This window comes from Saimiri boliviensis, chromosome 1, assembly GCF_048565385.1.
Source record: "Saimiri boliviensis isolate mSaiBol1 chromosome 1, mSaiBol1.pri, whole genome shotgun sequence".
NCBI lineage: Eukaryota > Metazoa > Chordata > Mammalia > Primates > Cebidae > Saimiri > Saimiri boliviensis.
In genome coordinates, this window is record NC_133449.1 from 261,494,493 (window position 1) to 261,516,569 (window position 22,077).

Here is a 22,077-nt window from a genome sequence, read left to right on the forward strand (position 1 = left end):
ATCCAGCCAGCCAGCTATTCAGTCATCCAGCCATTCATCCATACCTAGTCATTTGATCTATCAGTAAATTAGCAGAAATTGTGCTGGCTGCTTCACATATCATGAACCAACAAGACATCATCCCTTTCTTCAGGTTACTTACAGGTCAGTTAGAAACACACACACACACACACACACACATGCCAAGAAATAAATTATGATAAAATGTAGCAGGAGCGTCTCAAGGAAATCATAAGGAGTTTGGAGAGACTGAATGAGCCAATAAATGGCCAACTCTACAGCTAATGTGCACAGAGTCTTTTCCAGAGTATTTTGTGAATGTGAGGAGTCCCTGAAGAATGGACTAATGGATTTTCTCTATTATCTAACAAAATGAGTGGCACAGGAGGGCTGAAGAAAAAAATTATTATTTTATGCATATCATGCAAATATATGCGGATTCATGTTCCAAATGGTATTTTAGCAGGCCTAAGATTTCTTAATTTTATTAAAGTAAAACATAGACACAGAAAATCATGCAAATCAGAAGTGTACATGTTGATGAGTTGTTTCAAAGTGAACTTGCCCATGTGGCCACCACTTAGGTCAAGAAGTGGGAGATCAGGACCCAGAAGCCCCCTCATGTTACCTTCAAAGGGTAACCACAATTCTAACTTGAAATAGCATTAGCTTTGCCTGTTTTTAAGATTCATCCACGTTGTTCTGTGGAGCTGTGGCCCATATTGCTGTATTCTATTACCTGTCTACGGAAAGTAAGAGAATTCTACCTATTAGCAGATATTTAGACTATATTCTGTTTGTCAAAGCACAAAGCAAACAAAAAGCACATATGAACATATTCTTGTATAAGTTTTTGGTGCTCATATGTACACATATCTAATGACTATATAAGACTGGAATAGCTAGGTTAAATGGAATGAATATTCAGCTTTGTTAGATAGTGTCAAAGAGTTCTCCAAAGTGCTTGCACCAATTCACACTTCTACCACCAGTATGTGAGAATATCAGCTGCATCTTAGTCTTGTTAACACTTGCCATTGACTGTCTTTAAATTTTAGACATTCTGGGTAGCATGTAGTAGTGTTTCATTATGCTTTTAATTTGCATTTCATTACTGTGGCTGAGCACTTTTGCATGTGTATTTGATGCAGTCGTAAGATCATATAGAGACTACTACATATTTACTAATCATCAGCACTCTCTTCTCAAATTATTTTATAGTCTGTCCATCTTTATATTTTTCTGTCTGTGGTTGTGTGTTTTAAATGCAGCCCTTGAGAAATTTAGCAAAGCCATTTACAAATATGTCAACCACTGGAGAGATTTTCCCTATCCCAGACTGGATGCCAACCGACTGTCTGACAAGATCTTCATGCTGTTCCGGTATATAATGGAGAAGTGGGTCCCCTTGGCCTCACCCATGCAGGTGAGTGGGTCTCAGGATGCCTCAGGCTGGATGTCTCTATATGCTGGTTGAAATTTCTCTTTTCTTTGTGACATGATAACTAGGCTCAGTTTTTTTGGAAACCATTGGTTGTATTTTATGAGATTTATCAATTTTTTCTTTTTTTTTCCATCTATTTCAAATTACTACATATTTACTCTTTCAGTTAATGTTTACTGACTCCCCATGACATGCCAAACACTGTTCCTGATGCTGAGGTTATAGCAGTAAATAAATAAACCAAAATCCCACACTCATGAAACTGACACTTCCATATGTAGAAAGAACAATAAATAACATAAAATGAGTACAGAAAAAAAAAAGAAAGATATTTCACGTTTTATATATTAAAGCTCATATTTGAGCTGAGTCACTAATAAGGAAAAATAGCAGTCCACAGATGCTTCTTGTGTCCATGAATATCATGATTAAATAAAATAGCATCTAAAGAATATACTTGGCTGCTCAAAATACTGCAGTGCCTTGTCCTTGAGAATAAGCTACAAAGTGCATTCACATGTATCTTGTTTTGAAAGTGTATTCCATTTATCTTGCTTAATTACTCTAGTTTTTTTAGGCAAGCTAAATGACATCCCATTTAGGTCTCTTCATTGTTTTATTATAAAAGGTTGAACACTTAGCAACTCTCTCAAGTTTAGATTCTTTTCAACACTTGAAAACTATTAAGGCATTTATTTTTTAACATCCTGGGGTAGTTAAATCGTTAACACAGAACTTTAAAAACACCCTGCAGCAAAGTATTTCCTTCAAGGCACCTGGAAAACAAATTGAATGCAACTGTTTAATGACTACTCTCCTTGCTTCCCGCAGGAAGAGCCAGGCAAGCGAACAGAAGGAACACAAAGTGATAAGGGAGCACAGAGAGAGAAGCACTTAACTGCCCTGGTGAGCTGCAGCATTGGAACTGATCCTTGCAGCCCATGAAGCTGCTCGCCACAGGGAAGATGCATTCCCTACAGAGGGACTAAAACTTAACTGAGGCAGAGGTTGAAAATGGGGTAGTTAGGCCAGTCATAGTGGCTCATGCCTGTAATCCCAGCACTTTGGGAGTCCAAGGCGGGCGGATCACAAGGTCAGGAGATCAAGACCATCCTGGCCAACATGGTGAAACCCCATCTCTACTCAAAATACAAAAATTAGCTGGGTGTTGTGGCACGTGCCTGTAAACCCAGCTACTCAGGAGGCTGAAGCACAAGAATCACTTGAACTCAGGAGGCAGAGGTTGCAGTGAGCTGAGCCAGTGCCACTGCACTCCAGCCTGGTGACAGAGCAAGACAGACAGAAAGAAAGAAGGAAAGGAAGAGGAAAAGAAAGAGAAAGGAAAGAAAGAAGGAAGGAAGGAAGAGAAAGAAAGAAAGAAAGAGAAAGAAAAAGAGAAAGAAAAGAAAAATGGGGTAGCATGCACACCTGAGTGTGATGGGAGAAGGGGAAGGGAAGAGAGAAAAAAAGATATAAGGCAGAAAGAAATGAAACCAGACAGGTGGTCTTAGTGACATAATGAAGAGCCTGAGATGCTACATACAAGTTGGACTTATTTTTAATAAATAAACTCTTGAAAGGCTCTAAGCAAAGATTTGAGTAACATAGTAGAAAAATCATTCTAATATCAACATTAAAGATAGAGCGGTATGGGGTGGATTAAGATAAGACTACCTGCTAGAAGGCTATAGAAATATTCCAGTTCATAAATCGTGAACAGATCAATTGACATAGTGTTCACAGAACTGATCAGAGGAGTCAGATGTTGAAGAATAGAATAACCAGAATGAATTGAATGCTTATTTCAATGGAGGCACCTGGGATGGTTTCCTAGGTTTCTGACTCAGGTGATCTTGGGATCGTCAATTTAAATGAGAAGGAATTACAAATGTGGGACAGTACAAAATGGGTTTGATGTAGACATTTTGAGTTGAACACCTATGGTACAGCCAAGTGGAAATATTAGTAGGTTTGAAAATATTCAGGTTAGGAGTTAAAAAGGAAAAGCAAAAACTGGACATATAGACTTGAGTATCATTGCATAAGTGACAACCAAATAAGTGGATTTAGATAGAGTTGTTTAAAGAGAGTATACACAGTGGGAAAGCACCAAAAGTAGAGCTCTGGAAGGCATCAGTATCAAGGGGAAAGCAAGGGAGAAGAACTCATGACAGAGAATAGGGAATGTGCTAAGAGCATAGGAGAGTCAAGTAGAATGCAGTCTTAGAAGCTTAGAAAAGAGAAGTTTTCAAGAAGCAAAGATCTACAGTCCTGAGTGGTGTGGCACTCAAAAAAAATCTTCACAAATGTCCATTACTTGGAAATCTGTAGTGGAAGAACCACCCAACTAAAACATAGTCTTTAATAAAATAAATGATAGTTGCCATTAGCCACTAAGTTTTGAGATGATTTGTTGTAAAATTTAGTTGGTACAAAAAATTTATCAAACATTAGATAGAAAAGGCAGAATACAGAACTCTGTAAGAATGACATCAATTTTTAAGAAATTAAAATTCATAGAAAAAATAGAAAAAAGTCAAATAAATAAAACATACTAAAATATACCAGTAAGTCAAATAAATAAAAAATATACTAAAATATACGAAACAGTGTTTACCGTGGGCACTATGGTACTATCGCTTCTTCATCATCATAACATTTGTGATTTCTACATTTTTATAATTAGAGTTTATCACATTTATGTATTTCATGCTCTGGAAGTTGTTGATTTTCCACACAGAATGGTAGCAAGATTATAGTGGATTGAGAGGGAAGTTAGAAGTAGAGATAGCAAATAAAGACCTTACCTTCTGCCGGGCACGGTGGCTCGCACCTGTAATCTCAGCACTTTGGGAGGCCGAGGCGGGCGGATCACGAGGTCAGGAGCTCAAGACCATCCTTGCAAACATGGTGAAACCGTCTCTACTAAAATACAAAAAATTAGCTAGGCGTGGTGGTGTGTCCCTGCATTCCTAGCTACTCAGGAGGCTGCAGCAGGGTAATTGCTTGAACCCAAGAGGTGGAAATTGCAGTGAGCTGAGATCATCACGCCACTGCACTCCAGCCTGTGCTACAGAGACTCCATCTCAAAAAAAAAAAAAAAAAAAAGAGAGAGAGAGAGACCATACCTTCAAAAAGCTTTGCTCCAAGGGCAGGAAAGAGAAACAGAATCAGGTGGGGGTAATAGTTGGGATCAAAGTGAGGTAGAACCAATGAAGATTCTTTAAGATGAGGTAAATTCTAGATTGCTTAATATACTGAAAGAAAGCGACTCTTAGAAAGAGATTTAACAAATAAGAGAGTTCCATCTCAAAAAAATAAAATGAAATCTGGTATTACAAAAGTTAGCCAGGCATGGTGGTGGGCACCTGTAATCCCAGCTACTGAGGAGGCTGAGGCAGGAGAATTGCTTGAACCTGGGAGGAAGAGGTTGCAGTGAGCTGAGATCGTATCACTGCACTCCAGCCTAGCAACAGAGATTGTTTCAAAACACTACAATAAAATAAAAAAATAGGAGAGAAGGGCAAGTATTGAAATGAGTATCAGTATAAATACAGATGTAAATGCAAATATAGCTATGTCCCATGCAGTCATCTTAACCTGAATATTTTTTAAAGATTTTAAAGAATTTAAAGAACTATTTCTTGGCTGAAAGCAATGAGGCAAGTTTGGAGGCATACCTAAAGCTCTTAGTACTCTGAAAACCTATGAAAAGCTTTAAGGAAGTTTCAGAAAGGGTATTTGTTTGCTGCCTATACAGACTTTGAGCATCGTTAAGGCTCACGGGCCCACGGTGAGCCTGCTGCTGCATCGGGAAGACTTCTGTGAATATGCCCTGGGCCAGGTGCCCTGGCTCCTGAATCAATATAAAGACAAAGAGATTGATTTCCATGTCACTCAGGTAAGAGCCATACCCTAAAGGAACTGAATCAGAGAACCCATATGCAACCCACCCAGAGGCTATTAAGTCTCAAAGGAGCCTAAGGAGCTTAATTTCTTTTTGGGCAGCTGAATTTAAATATCTCTCGAGGAATGTGAGGTAAGAAAAATATTGTATCACTGGATGATGGGAACTTCAGAGAGAGATTAAGAATGTTCATTCTGGGCCTGGCCCACTGGCTCATGACTGTAATCCCAGCATTTTGGAAGGCCGAGGCAGGTGCATTATTTGAGGTCAGGAGTTCGAGACTAGACTGGCCAATATGATGAAACCCCATCTCTACTAAAAATGCAAATATTAGCTGGGTGTGATGGCATGTGCTCAAATTCCCAGTTATCCAGGAGGCTGAGGCAGGAGAATCATTCAAACCCAGGAGACAAAGGTTGCAGTGAGCCAGGACGGTGCCATTGCACTCCAGCCTGGGCTAAGGAACGAGACTCCATCTCAAAAAAAAAAATTTTTTTATAAAAAGTATGTTCATTCCAAGTTGCTAAGGCACTGAACACAGGTGAAAGGGGCAAGAATCATTCAAAAGAACTTGTAAGTGCAGGAAGGTGAGGAGCTTGCTTTTCCTCTCAAAACACAATTATTTATTTGCCTTCCCCATCCTGTGCAGCTGCTTCACTGGCAGCCCCCAACTAACCTGTGGGAGTTTCCACTTTAGAGCCTAAAACAAATACTGACTGCAGCGGTTCTTTATGACATTGGCCTTCCAAGGAGCTTAAGAAGATCCATCTTTATCAGTTTACTCCAGCAGGTAAGAGCACCATGCTATCAACTCCGATTTTTAATTTCAGTCGGTTTTCTGATTTTCACATCTACCACTGATTTCCACCCCCATTCAGATCTGCCGAGCTCCAGAGCCTCCAGTAAAGGAAAATGAAATGGAAGCTTCAAGCTGTTTTCTCGTTCTAGGTAGGATCATCATCCAGAAGGCTTTTAATAAAAATGTCCCCAAGTGATGATGATGACAATGGTAAAAGGCGGGCAAACGTCACATTAACTACTTTGACACACATAGTTTTTTAACTCACAGTTTTCTGTGCCTGCCCCTCTCCCTGCAAGTTCCTCCTAGGAACTTGTGGGGTGTATTTTACCGGGCATATTTTACCAGGACAGGAAGAATGGCCAATCATGTCAGGGTGCCCAGGACTGGGATAGGTCCAGGGAGATAAAATTTTCAGTTCTCAAACCAGGGAAGTCCCAGGAAAACTGGGGTGAGTTGACAACCCTAAAAATAGGAAATTCCTTTTTTTTCCTTTGGTATTTGAGATTATTTGAATCTGTATCACATCCAAAGTCACCCTTTTTTCTTCCTGGTCTTCTGGTAGTCTCTATGCCTCTCTTTACCCATCAATCACTCCATCTCTCTCACCCTCCTTCACTCTCTTTTTCTTCTTGACCTTACGTTACAACTCCATCCATCACCTCATCAGAAGGCCTGATGTGGGATGCATGTGAGGCACCAACATCCCAGGGTCAGAATACAAAACTATGCTCCCATATAGTCCCCGAGAAGGAGGGACAGTAGCAATCCAATGCCTCCTGAACCCCTGCACTCCCCCAAACACATCACTTCTACCTCTTTGCATATCGTTCTGTCATGTGTATGCATACCTTTCTACTTCTCTCCTGACTAGACCCTCTGTCTCTATACTTTCCTCTTCTCCCTGACCCCTACCTACCTAATTCACTTTACCCCTAATACTTTCTTTTTTCTTTCTTTCTTTCTTTTTTTTTTTTTTTTTTTTTTTTTTTTTTGAGATGGAGTCTTGCTGTTTCCAGGCTGGAATGCAGTGGCATGATCTTGGCTCACTGCAACCTCCACCTCCCAGGTTCATGCAATTCTCCTGCCTCAGCCTTCCAAGTAGCCAGACAGGTGCACACCACCATGCCCAGCTAATTTTTTGTATTTTGGTAGAGACAGGGTTTCACCGTGTTGGCCAGGATGGTCTCAATCTCCTGACCTTGTGATCCCCCCCGCCTCAGCTTCCAAAGTGCTGGGATTACAGGCATGAGCCAGTGCACCCAGCCACCCCTGACACTTTCTAAAATAAACCACGATCCTCCAGCCAGGCCTCTTCTCACCCCTCCCTGCTTCAACCCTCGCAGCTCTGACACCTGGAGAAGCATCACTGCCATTTCTCCCTCCATCTTCGCGTGGCGTTACTGTGCCCTGGATCTCGTCTCCTTTTCCCATAAGGACTCCAGTCATATTAAATTCAGGCTCACTCTAATGACCTTCTTAACTTCATTATATCTGCAAAGACCTTCATTTCTAAATAAGACCACATTCACAGGTATGACAGAAATGGCCTAGGCATAGCAAGCTCTCTTAGGATCGAACCAAACTGGGGTGAGTTGACAACCCTAAAAATAGGAAATTCCTTTTTTAAAAAAATTTGTTTAATATAATTTGATTTTATTGTGTCCATGATTCTTCAGTATCACAGAATTTAGTATCTGTGATACTAAAGAATCATGGACACAATAAAATCAAATTACCAAGTGAAGAGTGCCTTGAATAATCTTCATGGTGAATTTCCCTCTTCCCATTCACAAGTACTTCATCTAGGATGAAAATGAGTTCTTACAACCCTCGTATTTCTTGAACCTGCAGCCCATTCCACTCCTGCAGAGCTGATGGAATTTTTTGATGAACAAATAAGAAGTAATAATGAAGCCATTCGAATAGGAATCTTGACTTTGTTAAGATCGGCTGTCAGTGCTGAGGGTAAGCAAGAGAGCTGAAGCCAATGTGGTTTATTTCATGCCAAGAAGCAGACTGAAGTCTATGCACTCTCTAATACTGTCCTACGTCTTTTGGATGCTTATATAACATCGTGTGCAAATTAAACGCTTTCTTCTCAGTCTTCTACATTCTACAGTCCCTTTCAACAGGAATTTTTAGTTACTTCTTTCGTAAATATGTAGGGATACACCCAGTTGAGAATGATAAGTAGCATTTTTGAGAATCAAAGTTAGAAATTAGAAGCTCCTATAGGTTGATTAAGTGGTCCAATGACAAGGGGTGGGTGGGAGGGGGTGCACAATTCTCTAGAGATTGATACATTTCGAAAAAAGCAGAATTTAATGAATTGTCATATTTTATTAATTCCAGGAAGCACATATTTTCATAACATTAAGTGCATTTACAATTGAATGCATTTTTAATTGTAATTAGCCACTATTTTTTTGGTACAATATGAAATAATGGAGCATCATAAGACTGGTGAATCTTAGCTTTGCTAAAATACAAGAATTCATTTTTGCATAGTATAATATAGTTCTTTTTATCATTCAGTTAGCACTTTGATTTACTGAAGAATCAGCAGATGAATATGAAGCTGTCTCACAATATTTAGATCTGATCCATCAGGGATGATACAGTGAATCCACTATGGAACCTAACATTTTAAACAAAATAGAACAAATGTAATAAGAAACAGAGCACTGGACATCATTAAAGATTTGGAAACAAAGAGCATGGGAGGGAATTGAAAAAAAGTAACTTGTTAAAGACAAGAGACTTGGCAATTATGTGCCATAATCCTAATAGCTTTTCGTCAACCCTAGAGCATACTGTGCTTCTATTGAGTCAGGCCTCTCCATTTCTCCCTCTGTCTTTCAGAGCCCAGGTTGAGGAATCACATCATTTCAATAGAAAGAACAGTCAAAATCGCCATGGGTGATCTCAGTACCAAAGTAAGAGAATTAATAGAAACTGTTATTTTGTCAATAGTAGTTTTAGGAATAAATGAAATGATTTTGATTCTTTAAGGATCTGCTTATGAGACTATTTCATAAAGAACTCTGTGATCAATTCCATTTTTAAAAGAATTCCATCTTTTCCAAAAAGATAAACTTCATTAAAGTAGAGGCCTAAAGTACACACAGCTAAAGGACATCTCAGTGAAAAGAAGATTTTTGCTCATTTAAAATAATTGTAGGAAATCAGTGAATTGACACATGAGTAGACTAAGAACAAAGAGACTTTATCTCACTATGCCAATACACTTCAGATAGTTTAAAATTACTTGTTAATTATAAAGATAGTGTATCTTCATCCAGAAAATAATAATCCCTAAATGTTCTTAGCATTGACATCCTACTTTCCAACCAGACACCACCTAGAGCAAGTTGTACACATAATAATTTGCTCAATATTTCTGATTATTTGATTTAAATGTTCTAAGGTACAGTGGTTCACACCTATAATCCCAGCACTTTAGGAGGCATAGGCAGGTGGATCACTTGAGACCGGCCCAGTCAACCTGGTGAAACCCCATCTCTACTAAAAATACAAAAATTAGCCAGGTGTGGTAGCTCATGCCTATAATCCCAGCTACTCAGGAGGCTGAGGCACAAGAATCACTTGAGCCCGGAAGGTGGAGGTTGCAGTGAGCCCAGATTGCACCACTGCACTCCAGCCTGGATGACAGAGTAAGACTCTGTCTTAAAAAAAAAAAAAAGTGTTCTAGTTAGAAGTTATAGAACTTATACTGGGGGAAAAAATCAAGAAGCATTATCAGTTATTATATTTTTTTTAAATCACATTTTATTTGGAATAAAATGCTAAACAGATGCCAATTAAGAGGAATAAATTCCTTTAAGAAGCTTTGATTGCCAGTGACTAAGTTTAAAGTAGCAAAAGCTTTGCAATAAAAGCAATAGAGTGATTATACAAAAACAACGTGGCTTGTAATTGACAAAGACAAAAGAATTATGAGAAGAGTTTGGGATAGAATAAAGATCTTTAAGGAAGGCCAACTCCCCAGGCAAAAACAGAAAAGGTGTACCTCTTCTCTAGGTAGACTGCTCCGTGCTTTTATGCAAATTGTTTTGGCCACCATATAACTCGGCTTCCCTGTTCAAAATGGGTATTTTTTTCTTCCCGCTCTCTTTTAAAAGACCTAGTTACTAAGGGATTGGTTCTTAGATTTCTATTCTCCAGAGAAGCAACCTAATATTAACAAATTAAAACCAAATTATTACGTATATTATAATACAAGTTCATAAAACTTCACTCTAATTTCTGGGGCCGGATATATTTCAGAAATGACAATTTTCCAGCTTTTAGAAAAACATTACTCTGACAGTAACCCACAATCAAAACCTATGACTATTTCTGCAAGAAAATATATGCATATCCACACAACATAGATTAAGATTACAAATAGCTTTAAAACAGTTCAGTTTGGGTTTTGCCACCAAATGAGTTGGCACTAAATTTAAGAAACAAAATTCCAGTTTTCATAGTTGCTTGGACTTTGAAATTGTGAATAAACAGTTGTGGACCATAGTTCAATATACTATCTTTCACTGAGTATTTTAGAAGTGAAGCAGTGTTTTAGCCCAAACTTACCCAACAATTCATAATACACAGTGATAGACAATATGTCTTTGGGAGCCAAGGAGAAAGATTTTGGCTAAAGAGAGCATTTCTGGTGCCTCATAACCTATCAGTGACTTTGAGTCCCATCTATTTATACAGGTTGAACATCCCTAACCCAAAGGAAATCTGATATGCTTCAAAAATGAAAACTTTTTGAGCACCAACATGACACTCAAAGGTCATGCTCAAAGAAAATGCTCATTGTAGCATTTCAGAATTCAGATTTTCAGATTAGGAATGCTCAACCAGTAAGTATAATGCAAACATTTCAAAATCTGAAAAAAATCCAAAATTTGAACACTTCTGATCCTAAGCAATTTGGATAAGGATTACTCAACCTGTAATAATATTATTCACTTTATGCTCCTTTTTCGAAAACGTTTCCACTTAATTATCCTTAAGATTATAAAATAAAAGAAGGTAAATTTTCCTTCTGCAAAACATAGTAAAATATTGCTATTGCATTGTTCTTACTTTAGGTAAGAAATTCTATTCTTCTCCTCATCCAAAGCATGTGTGAAAAGTCCTATATTGAAGCTCGGGAAGGATGGCCATTGATTGATTATGTCTTCTCCCAGCTTGTGACGTCAAGCAGGAATCTGGTATGCAGAGGCTACAGTTTTGAGTGATGCACTGATATCACTTTTGAGTGATAAAAGTACAGTCCACTCAACTATGTTTCTTTTTTAAATGATTAGGGTCCTTAATCTGTCACAAGAGTACAGTAAAAAAAAAAAAAAAAAAAAAAAAAGATTTTTTAAAAAATTAAAAATGACTGGAGTTCAATGAAATAACTGATTTTGAAGTAATATTTTAGTCTTATCACTTTTATTGATAATTTTTACAGCCCCTAGTTATCGCAGATCTTTTTGTGCTAAAATCACTTCTAACTTATAATAAATACAAGATAGGTTAAATCAGTTTTCCCTAAGTTAACCTCACCATAAAAGGCTTGGATTGGAGAGGGGCACAGAGACTCAATTGCTTCAGAGAAAGCAAAAGAGATATCAATACTTGTTGCAATGATGTCTTACTTCATTCAGGCTTCTATAGCAAAATACTATGGAGCAATGAAGTAAATTCTATGGCGTGCATTTCTAAAATAGCACACTTCTGAAATCATAAATAAATTTATTAGGGTTCTAATCCTTTGCTGTACACAAACAGAAATCTATCTGTTATATAAATGAGAAAAAGCTGTATGCTGATGGAGCATGCTTCTAAAATCCTTTAAAAACATACTCACTATATATAAAGGAAAATAACATAAAATGGTGGTTTATAAACAGCAAGTATTCCTTTCCCACAGTTCAAGATGTGGGGAAGTCAAAGATTGTCTAGTGAGTGCCTGCTTCCTAACAGATAGTGCCTTCTCACTGTGTCCTCACATGGTAGAAGGGACTAGCTAGCTCTCCAGAGTCTCCTACATAAGGGCATGGATTCCAGATATAAGAGCCTTTCTCTTATGACCTAGTTAACCTTCCAAGGACCACACCTCCTAATACCATTACCTTGGGGGTTAGGATTTCAACATATGAATTTTGGGAAAACACAAACATTCAGACCACAGCAACTGAGGTCAGCTTTCTTTGGAGAAATAGGCTGAAAAACATGTGCTTATGATCTCAGTGATTTTAGCAAATTAGTCACAACTGAAGTCATGGTTCACTCCACAAAGAAACATGCTTTGAAAAATTTGCCCTGAAGAAAATTGCAAAGGCCTGAGAAAAGGAGGGGATATCTGCAGGCAAAGGAGCCTCACAATTTTTGTTTCTCTAATTTAGCAAGGGGTGTGTTTTCCAACTAATACCTCCAAGGGGCCCTTTCAAACGGGGATTGGATGTTGAAGGTCCAAGTTCCATGAGCCCCTTAAGTTGAGTGACTACATCCTCTACTCCAGAGTATAAGAACATACCCAAGGAAGGTCAGAGGGAACCAACCTTAGGAGTCATTAACAAGTCATCTGTTTGATCTTTCTTAAAGGAGAAAGGAGTGAAAACTAACTTGCATGAGAATGAAAAGGAAGAGGAATCTGTCCGAGAAACAAGCCTTGAGGTCTTAAAAACCCTGGACCCACTGGTCATTGGAATGCCTCAGGTAAGGGATCTTTTGTCACCACTTATAGTTACTTTGATCACCTTCTTAAAGCCCAGCATGTGTAGGAATAAAGACATGAGTTTGTGCTCCATATGTCCTCAGCTTTCTGATGCTCTGACTGGAGGAAGCGTATTGCAACACTGTGTCCAGCACATAGTGGTTCCTCAAAAACAGATGTTGAATTAATTAACATAAAAAATCTTACATCTAAATAGTTCATGACTATATATATATATATATATATATAGTCACTATATATATATATATATATATATACACACACACATATAGTCATGAACTATTTAGATGTAAGATTTTTTATGTTGCCCAGGCTGGAGTGCAGTGGCATAATCTTGGTGCACTACAACCTCCACCTCCTGGGTTCAAGTGATGCTCCTGCCTCAGCCTCCTGAGTAGCTGGGATTACAGATGCCCACCACCACGCCCAGCTATTTTTTGAATTTTTAGTAGAGACGGGGTTTCCCTGTGTTGGCCAGGCTGGTCTCGAACTCCTGACCTCATGATCCACCCACCTCAGCCTCCCAAAGTGCTGATATTACAAGCATGAGCCACCATGCCCAGCCATAAGTAGTGGTTTTAATGCAACCAATGCCAAACTGCCCCTATTCATCTGGGAAAGTGTTAAAAACAGCCATTCTCAGGCCTCACTGTAGACCTGATTCATTTGAAACTCAAAGGGAAGAACCTTGGAATCTGTAGTGCCTAGAAGTACATGGCACAGCCAGAAGACAACCAACAGACTATACCATTAAGTGGTAGCTCAGAGGCTTCATCTAGGATGATATGTGGTTCCTGAGTTATCTGAGATATTTGCTTAAAATGCAGATTTTTAGGTCACATACCAGACCTACTGAATCAGCAAAACTGAACATATATACCAAAAGTCTGCAATCAACTAAGTTCCAATGTTTCTGATACATACTAAAGTTTAAGACCTTCTGATATAGAATTAAATGATGAAAAAATAATCTAGGATCAAACCCTAAAGGGCCTGGAATGCCAAACTTTTACCTTATGGTTGGTAAACCAATAAAAATTTTAAGCAAGAGCTAAACATTTAAAATGGTAAGGGTAAGGAATCAGTAGATTGACACATTAGTAGATAAAAGCAAACAGACTATATAGGAGATCAGATGCAACTCATAGAAACTACAGCAATTTCATTACAATAGAAACAAGACATGGAAGGGCACAACAGATCTTACAATGAAAAAAGACTGAGTCTGGTGATTGAATATAGATAACAAAGAAGAGAGAAGAGTACAAGTTGACACCAAGGTTTCCATTAGGACAAGAGAGTTCTAAGGGACATAAAACATACTAAAGAAAGTACAATGTTTCAGACTGCCAGAGCAGGCAGGTCAGAGCCTGAAGCACAGAGGACAGCAGCAGCCCATTCACCATCCTCTCTTAAGCTTCTCAGTTGGGGCAGCCACACTCCAGTCCTGGAGTATTGGGAAATACTTGGGGGATTTTTTTTTAATTGTCACATTGACAAGAGGGATACTGGGACTTGGTGAGTGGGGTGCAGGGATGCTAGCCTTCCCCTAGTGTCTGGAGCAGTCCCTCACGACAAAGAGTTGTCCTGCCCCACATTCCAGCAACATCCCCGTGGAGAAACACTGACCAACACTCATTACAGCTAACACCTGACCTGACCATGAATGTGCTGTGCAGAGGCGTCATTTAATGATCTCATCTTGACTTGGCCTGAAAAGCTTCTAAATCAGAGAAAAACATGCAGTGAGGACTAGGGAGAAATAATAAAAATGAGTAAGTAATCTTTGCATCGTGCCCTATTTTCCACAGGTGCTATGGCCAAAAATCCTGACTTTTGTGGTACCTGCGGAATACACAGAAGCTCTGGACCACCTATTTAGTATCATCAGAATTCTGATTATGGCAGAGGAGAGGAAGAAGTTCAGTGCCAAGGAGTCCACAGCACTTGTCATCTCTACAGGAGCTGGTCTGTACATTCATAAACTCGGCAAAGCTTTTCTATTATGAGGGATCCATTTCTAGGAAGGCTACCGTGCTTTGATCTTAACGCTAACCCCAATCTCTAACCCCCACAGTGATGATAAAAATTGCTTTCTCTTTGTAGTGAAACTTCCTTCACCACAGCAGCTACTGGCCAGACTTCTGGTGAGTGAGTTACAAAGAACCAAAATAGAACATATTTAAGCTGATAAGGACAATTCATTTCCAATTAAATGCTAATATAAATTACATAGATACTCCAAACCAAAAGAAACACTAAAAAGGCAAAATAAATTTTTTCTGCTATATTAGTGACATTCATGAATGTTTATTATTGACACAATTACCTTCTCACTCTGAAATACTTGTAAAACTTATAATTTTAAAGTAAACATACTGAATATCATTCATAAGTACCATCAAACAAATTCCACATCTATTGTTTGGATTTCCTGTCTCTCTTTTTGGCCCCACATGGATCATTTACTTAAGCACTGTTTTCTGGTGCATTTATTTAATTAATTGATATGTCTAAGTGTTCTTTCCATTTATTTTTGGTTGGTGTGTTCCATGTATTTTTTTACCTCCATGTATTTTTTTACCTTCATCCTTAGAGAAAAAGAAATAGGAGAAGGTCTATCTAAGCATTAGCTTCATTCTAGAAACCATAAGAATAGACTGTGATTATTTGTTAAAAGATTATCCAATGCAGCAATCAAAGAAATTGAAACAATGATAAAAAGGGGAAAATAAGTGGGCTTTTTAAACGTCCCTGAAATTGATGAGCATTTTCTCTTCTATCCTTCAGGTAATATCTATGCTTGCTGGTTTAGGGCAGTTACGTGGGATTGGTGCAATAGGGCTTTTGAAGATACTGCCTGAGATAATTCATCCAAAATTGGTAGACCTCTGGAAAACACGCTTACCTGAGTTTCTGCAGCCTCTGGAAGGTATGAGGGAGTGGGGCCAGGTCTTTACCCAGAGAGGCAAGAACACGAAGAAATGATGCACCATTTCTCTGTGTAAAGCCATTATTGCTGATTTTAGGCAATAAAAACAATGCGCTTGATATGTAAGGTAGATAGCTTTGTTTTGCTTCTTGACTCTATGTTCTATTTCTCTGCCAGTATTCATACTACAAGAACACCTAGTGGGTAACATTCTCAGCAGGAATTTTTACTTTTGCTCTGGTCTTTTTCTATCTAGAGAAATTCTATTTTAGTATTGTTCTAAAACTTTTCTTTTTTTTGAGACAGAGTCTTGCTCTGTTGCCAGACACCAGGCTGGAGTGCAGTGGCAGGATCTTGGCTCACTGCAACCTCCGTCTCACAGGTTCAAGCAATTCTTCTGCCACAGCCTCCCAAGTAGCTGGGATCACAGGTGCACGCCACCACGCCCAGCTAATTTTTGTATTTTTCTGTAGAGATGGGATTTCGCCATGGTCTCGATCTCTTCACCTCGTGATCTGCCCGCCTCGGCCTCCCAAAGTGCTGGGATTACAGGCATGAGCCACCATGCCGGGCCTAAAAAGTTATTAATGGGTAATTCATGTTAGAATATCAAAGTATGGTTGTTGCAGTAGTCATTGAAATTAGCAAAAAGCCTAGATTTGTATAATAGATTGAAGACCTTCTCTCTACCTAGCACTTTAAAGTTGCCAATGTAGTAAATTTGATCTCAAATAAGCATTCTGAGCAAAAAGAAAGGTTAAAATAGACCTCCAGCATCACTGGAGGCCTGGCCGGGGAAAATTTGACTCTTGGGGTGTGGGTTTTATTTTTTTTTTTTTGCAATTAGTATATCAGTTTTTATTTCCAGGAAAGAACATCAGTATTGTTCTATGGGAAACCATGCTGCTTCAGGTAAGAGTTGCTTTTAGAATAATTGTTAAAATGGCATGATGAAATCTGCTAAAGTTACCCATCTTAAATTAAAGGAACTAGATTCCTGAGGATAATAAACAACCTTTCCTTTTCTTGGGAAAAGAACTAGAATGTTAGAAGTGATCACTTAAGGATAATGTTCTTTAATCTCCATAATTAGAACAACAGTCTTAAATCCACTTGATTAAGTTTCAGACAGTTTTGAAGATTTATTCAGCCATATTTTTTCCTGTGTCTTTCTTAAATCTTCTCTAGTTTTTGAATTTTTACTTCTTGCAAATTTACTATTTTACCAGCTACATAATGAAACACAGATTAATATAATTTCCACTTCCATGTCCCTACACACAACTATATTTCCTCTTCTATTTGTGGCTCAGTGTCTTTTTCCTGATGTCTAAAAAACAAAGGGCTGCATTGGATCCCTTTTCCAAAAAAGAATTTCTTATCTCACCCGTAAACTTCTTGGCAGCTTTACAACGAAACAGTGCCACAGGTGATACCAAACCCCAGGAATTGTAAATTGCAGACAGGTGGTGGACATTGGCTTTATAAAGATGTGGCTTCAGAAACTTGCAGGAGGAGAGAAGCCCACAGACTTCTAATACAGCCCATAGACTGTTAATATAGAAGGTTTTCAGTTTATAAGGCATCTACCTAGGAATTACCTATGGCTTCTTAGAAGAGACAGTTTTCAATGATCTCTCCACGGCACCTCCTCCACCTCCTATCTCCATCCCTTCCAGATTCAGAATCACTGGGGGGTGGTACCTGAGAACTAGCATGTTTTAACAGTTCCCATCAGTGATTCCTATCCAATATAAAATTTGAAAGTGAGTGCTCTACTATCCTGGTCTTCAATTCTAGGATCCACCTCTCCTCCTATATTTATGGTTCTTTGATGTTCCTTTCCCTCTCTCAAAATTCCTGCCAGATTTCCTTTTGCTATCATTTTAAAATAACTGTTTTTACTAGGAAGAAAAAATATTTTTTCTAGTGGGAAGCCTTGACAACAGTTCCTTTTTCTATTCCAATTTTGAATATATTTCTGGTCTTCTTTTCCCAAAACTGTCTGCACATGTCTTCTCTTAAATTTCCAAAACTGTTTAATTTCTTTAAAGAACCCGTGAATGAGCTCCTACTAAGAACATGCATACAATTCTTTTCATTGGTTTTGCTTGGCATTGTGTCCTCTTCTAAGCTTAAATTTGAAAAAATATAGGAGAAACAATACATATATTGCAATGTGTTTGTCAAAAAGAAAAAGAACACCTTTCTATGTATTGTTCAGTGAAGAAGGATCTGGGTTCAAATAATTGATTGTGACCCTGTCTCAGAGATATTGGTAAAACCAGGAATCTTTAGTTACTAGAGTTGAAGTTTGCAGAAATATACCTGTACATCAAAATGAGCCTGTTCTTTTAGACATTTAATTCTTTATTCCAAAAATCTCCATCCTGTTTGGGATTTTTTAAAGTATGTATTAAGTTAAATTAATATCAACAAACGGAGTTTTTCCAAATCTATCAAAACTAGAAAAATGCCAACCTTAAGTTTCAGATTGGATTAGTATCTATTTTACGTGTTTTAGCAACGTTTATTCAAAGGAAGAAAAGGAAGTCACTTTTCCACATTCTGTGTATCTTATACTCAGTGCAAATTCAGAACATATCAGAAAATGTTTTTTAGAACAAACTAAGAGGAAAAGTTTCAAAGGAATCAGTTATTTTATGGGAAAAGGAATAATACTACTTAAAATGTATGTAAACTTTTAAAAGATAATTTTAAAATACCAAGAAAGCACCTGAAACCGTCGTATTCATACCTAACTTCCACTTCCTACAACAGTTGCTCAAAGAATCCTTATGGAAGATCAATGACACGGCCTGGACCATTCAGCTGAGTCGGGTTTTCAAACAGCAAATGAGCAGTTACAACAACACCTCCATTGAGAAGGTTAGTTTTTCAGCAAAGGTGGAAACCTTAGCTTTTACCTGTGATCCAAAATGGCTGCTCTAGCTCCATCTTCTCTGTACTACAATCAGAGGGAGGGAGGAATATTTAAAAAAAAAAAAAAAAAAAAAAAAAAAAAAGTGTTCCCTCTTTTTAAAGCCACTAGCTGAAAGGTGAATACTACCTTCTCTCCACCTCACATTCGGCCCAAACTTACTCATATGACCACACTATCTACAAGCAAGACTGAGAGGTCGGTAAGATAGATATGTGCCTGACCAAAATTCAGAGGTTCTTTCTAGAAGAGGAAGGCTAATAGTAGTCTTCACCAAAGCAGCAGTTTAATGTCAGCTTATGTCTTGTCTTCCATTTTGCCAGTCTTGTGAGGCAGGCTATCAAAAAGAATCTAGTACAATTTAACAAAAGTGTATAGCTAAAAGAATACTCAAAAGCCAGGGGTGGCCAAAGAAATAGGTTTTAATTTCCAGTGACAAAGAGATAAGGCCATGGAGAACAATGATTAAAGGACCCACTGTCATGTGTCAGTTAACAGGACAAGTCAGAGCAATAAAGAATTTTTGAAACATTATCCCTTTACATGTATTTAAAGTCAGTTGTATCCCTCTGTCTCTAAATGGCCCCTACCTAACCTTCCGTCTTGCAGCCATCCATTCCAAATGGGGTTTGGAACCACTTTCTCCTATTTACTACCAATGGGGCCTTTGGTAAATTATTTTATCTCTGTGGATCTTCACCATAGTCATCAATAAACTAGAAACAATACCCACCTCTGAGGGTTCAGTGAGTTAAAGTATATATACGTCCCTGGTGAGGTGCTTGACACAGGGCATGTACTCCATGTAAAAGCTTTGATCACGGTCTTTATTATATAAATATCATTCCTAAGTTTGTTTTCCTGGAAAAGTATTTTAAGTTTCTCAGTTCCAGTACTAAGTATTTCTTTCCATAAATTATTCATTATCAATATTCAACTCCCATATGTAATTTTCAAAATTTTCCTCATCAATTGACTCTAATTTGGTCCAGAGTACTGATTCTCCAAAGGCTGCCAAACCTGCCAGCACACATTAGGAAGATTTGGCAAGTAATGCCCCATCTTCTTATAACACTAACTAACTCTGTGCACCTCATGCCATTTATTCAACAACTTCCAGACCTACAAGATTACTCCAGAATAATGGTTGTATGTAGGCAGAGCAATTTAAGCAATTAGTTGTCTAGATGCTCTCAAGCCTTACGCTGAACAAGAGTAAAGTAAGAATGTACTAATTCGCTTCTGCTGCATACAAACTACACCTAGTGGCTTAAAATAACCGCCACCTATTTAGCTCACAATTTTGTATTTTGACCCTTTGGGTCAGGCTCAGGTGGGTAGTCATCTGATCTCAAAAAGGCTCATAAGATATACTTGAGGTTGGCTGGTAAATGATGCATCTTAACTAGTACAGCTGATTTCCATTCCTGTTGATCTTTCATCCTCTAGCAAGCTAGCCCAAGCTAACTCTCAGGGTGATAATAGCAACAAAGTATGCAAGGACTCTTGAGGTACAGGCTCAGAACTGAACCATTATCATTTTTGCTGCTTTCTATTGGCCAAAGCAAGTCAAAAAGCCAGCCCAGATTCAAATAAATGGGAAAATAGCCTCTTTTTTTTGATTGAAGGAGATGCAACACCCCATCATAAGGAAACATGGACAGAGGTAGGATAGAAAGTTGTTATTTTTGTATTCTACCATATTTTCTTCCAGTACTAGGTTTCTGATTTCTTGGATTCCATATGAAGCCTCAAAGCAGGAATGTACTATGCACTGGACCAAAATCCGCAGAGAAGCAGCAGGTCAGCAGGACTGGGAGACACCAAAACTAACATTTTACGCCTAAGTTGAACTTTTTCTTTCCTTCATGACATCAGTTTTTTCCTGCAGCACGAGACGTTCTCAGATTCTTTCCAGTCTTTCCCCCAAGGTGGGCTTCAATAGACTTTAGCAGCTTTGTCCCTAATTCATTTTTACTTACGTGTTGTATACAGTTTTCTCCACTATGATTTCCTTATTATAGGAACTTGTGCCTAAATAGGCGAAAGTGGGGTGGATGCTAGCTGGTCAGATTCTCACTCTGATTGAGGCTGCTGTCACTCCGGGAGCTGAGAGAACAGTAACTGCTCCACCTCTTTTTAACCACCTTACACCTCCCTCTCATTTTAAGCCTGACTGATCTGCACCTTTCTCCTGAATGTGCTAATTTAACTTTGTTTCTGTTAGACTTTCCTTTCCTCCTGCTCCACAGATTGCCCTCCGGTCAATAATGACCACTCATTAGGAACAGTCCTGCCAGCTGTGCAGTCCTTGAAGCAGACCACCAACTAGCCAGTTTTGTCTCTTGTGTGTGACAATATGGTGATTCTAAATAAAGAAATGCCAATCTTATACTATATAGCTAGGAATGATTTGAACCTTGTAAAACAAAGTAAAGCCATCTTCAAAATAACCAGCTGGATACAGTGGCTTGTGCCTGTAATCCTAGCCTTTTGGGAGGCCGAAGAGGGCAGATCATTTGAGACCAGGAGTTTGAGATCAGCCTGGCCAACAACCCCATCTCTACTAAAAATACAAAAATTAGCTGGGCATGGTGGCTTACACCTGTAATCCCAGCTACTCCGGAGGCTGAGCCATGAGAATCACTTGAACCCAGGAAGCAAAGGTTGCAGTGAGCCAAGATTGCACCACTGCACTCTAGCCTGAACAAACAGGGCGAGACTCCATCTAAAAACAACAACAACAGTGAAAAAAAAAAACCCTCTTTTCATTGAGCATGTTTATTCAATGAGCGTTTACTAAGCACAGTTAACAACCAGGAACTATACAGTGGAAATAATGAATAAGACCCTCTGTTACAATGAACCCCAATCCTGAGCATGGAGACAAGCAAGAAAATAAAAAATTACATAGTGAGTGGAAGATATTTTAGTGGCAGGACACAAGGCAGAGAGGAGTACAGGAGAGCACAGACAGAGGGCGGAGTTGGGGGGGCAGTAAACACTCTCAAGAAGAGAGGATACTTGAGATACATGGTTATTGAACGTTGTTAAGTCATTCCAATTTTTTTCCTTCAGATGATTATTTTAACTCTTTCCACATTCATCAGAATCTTGCTTTCCAACCTTTAAAATCCTGTTGCTTGTCTTTTGTTTTCCAGAAATTCCTTTGGAAAGCCTTGGGAACCACCTTAGCATGCTGCCAAGATTCAGACTTTGTAAACTCACAGATTAAGGAGTTTCTGACTGCTCCCAACCAACTAGGTGATCAAAGACAGGTGGGATCCCTTGCTCTCAGTCTCCTCTTAG

The 22,077-nt window shown here is 38.6% G+C and overlaps 1 protein-coding gene across 1 annotated transcript in view; it reads left to right on the forward strand.

The window, feature by feature from the left end:
* The window catches only part of MROH2B (maestro heat like repeat family member 2B), a 70,865-nt gene that overhangs the window by 8,999 nt on the left and 39,789 nt on the right, over positions 1 to 22,077 (forward strand). The window contains exons 6-19 of the mRNA XM_003925897.1: positions 1,272 to 1,426; positions 5,205 to 5,345; positions 6,049 to 6,141; positions 6,230 to 6,299; positions 8,005 to 8,118; positions 9,016 to 9,089; positions 11,259 to 11,381; positions 12,763 to 12,876; positions 14,707 to 14,863; positions 15,002 to 15,042; positions 15,686 to 15,827; positions 16,696 to 16,739; positions 18,609 to 18,716; positions 21,930 to 22,046. Coding sequence (XP_003925946.1) covers positions 1,272 to 1,426; positions 5,205 to 5,345; positions 6,049 to 6,141; positions 6,230 to 6,299; positions 8,005 to 8,118; positions 9,016 to 9,089; positions 11,259 to 11,381; positions 12,763 to 12,876; positions 14,707 to 14,863; positions 15,002 to 15,042; positions 15,686 to 15,827; positions 16,696 to 16,739; positions 18,609 to 18,716; positions 21,930 to 22,046 — 1,493 coding nt within the window. The remainder of the gene's footprint in view (positions 1 to 1,271; positions 1,427 to 5,204; positions 5,346 to 6,048; positions 6,142 to 6,229; positions 6,300 to 8,004; positions 8,119 to 9,015; positions 9,090 to 11,258; positions 11,382 to 12,762; positions 12,877 to 14,706; positions 14,864 to 15,001; positions 15,043 to 15,685; positions 15,828 to 16,695; positions 16,740 to 18,608; positions 18,717 to 21,929; positions 22,047 to 22,077) is intronic.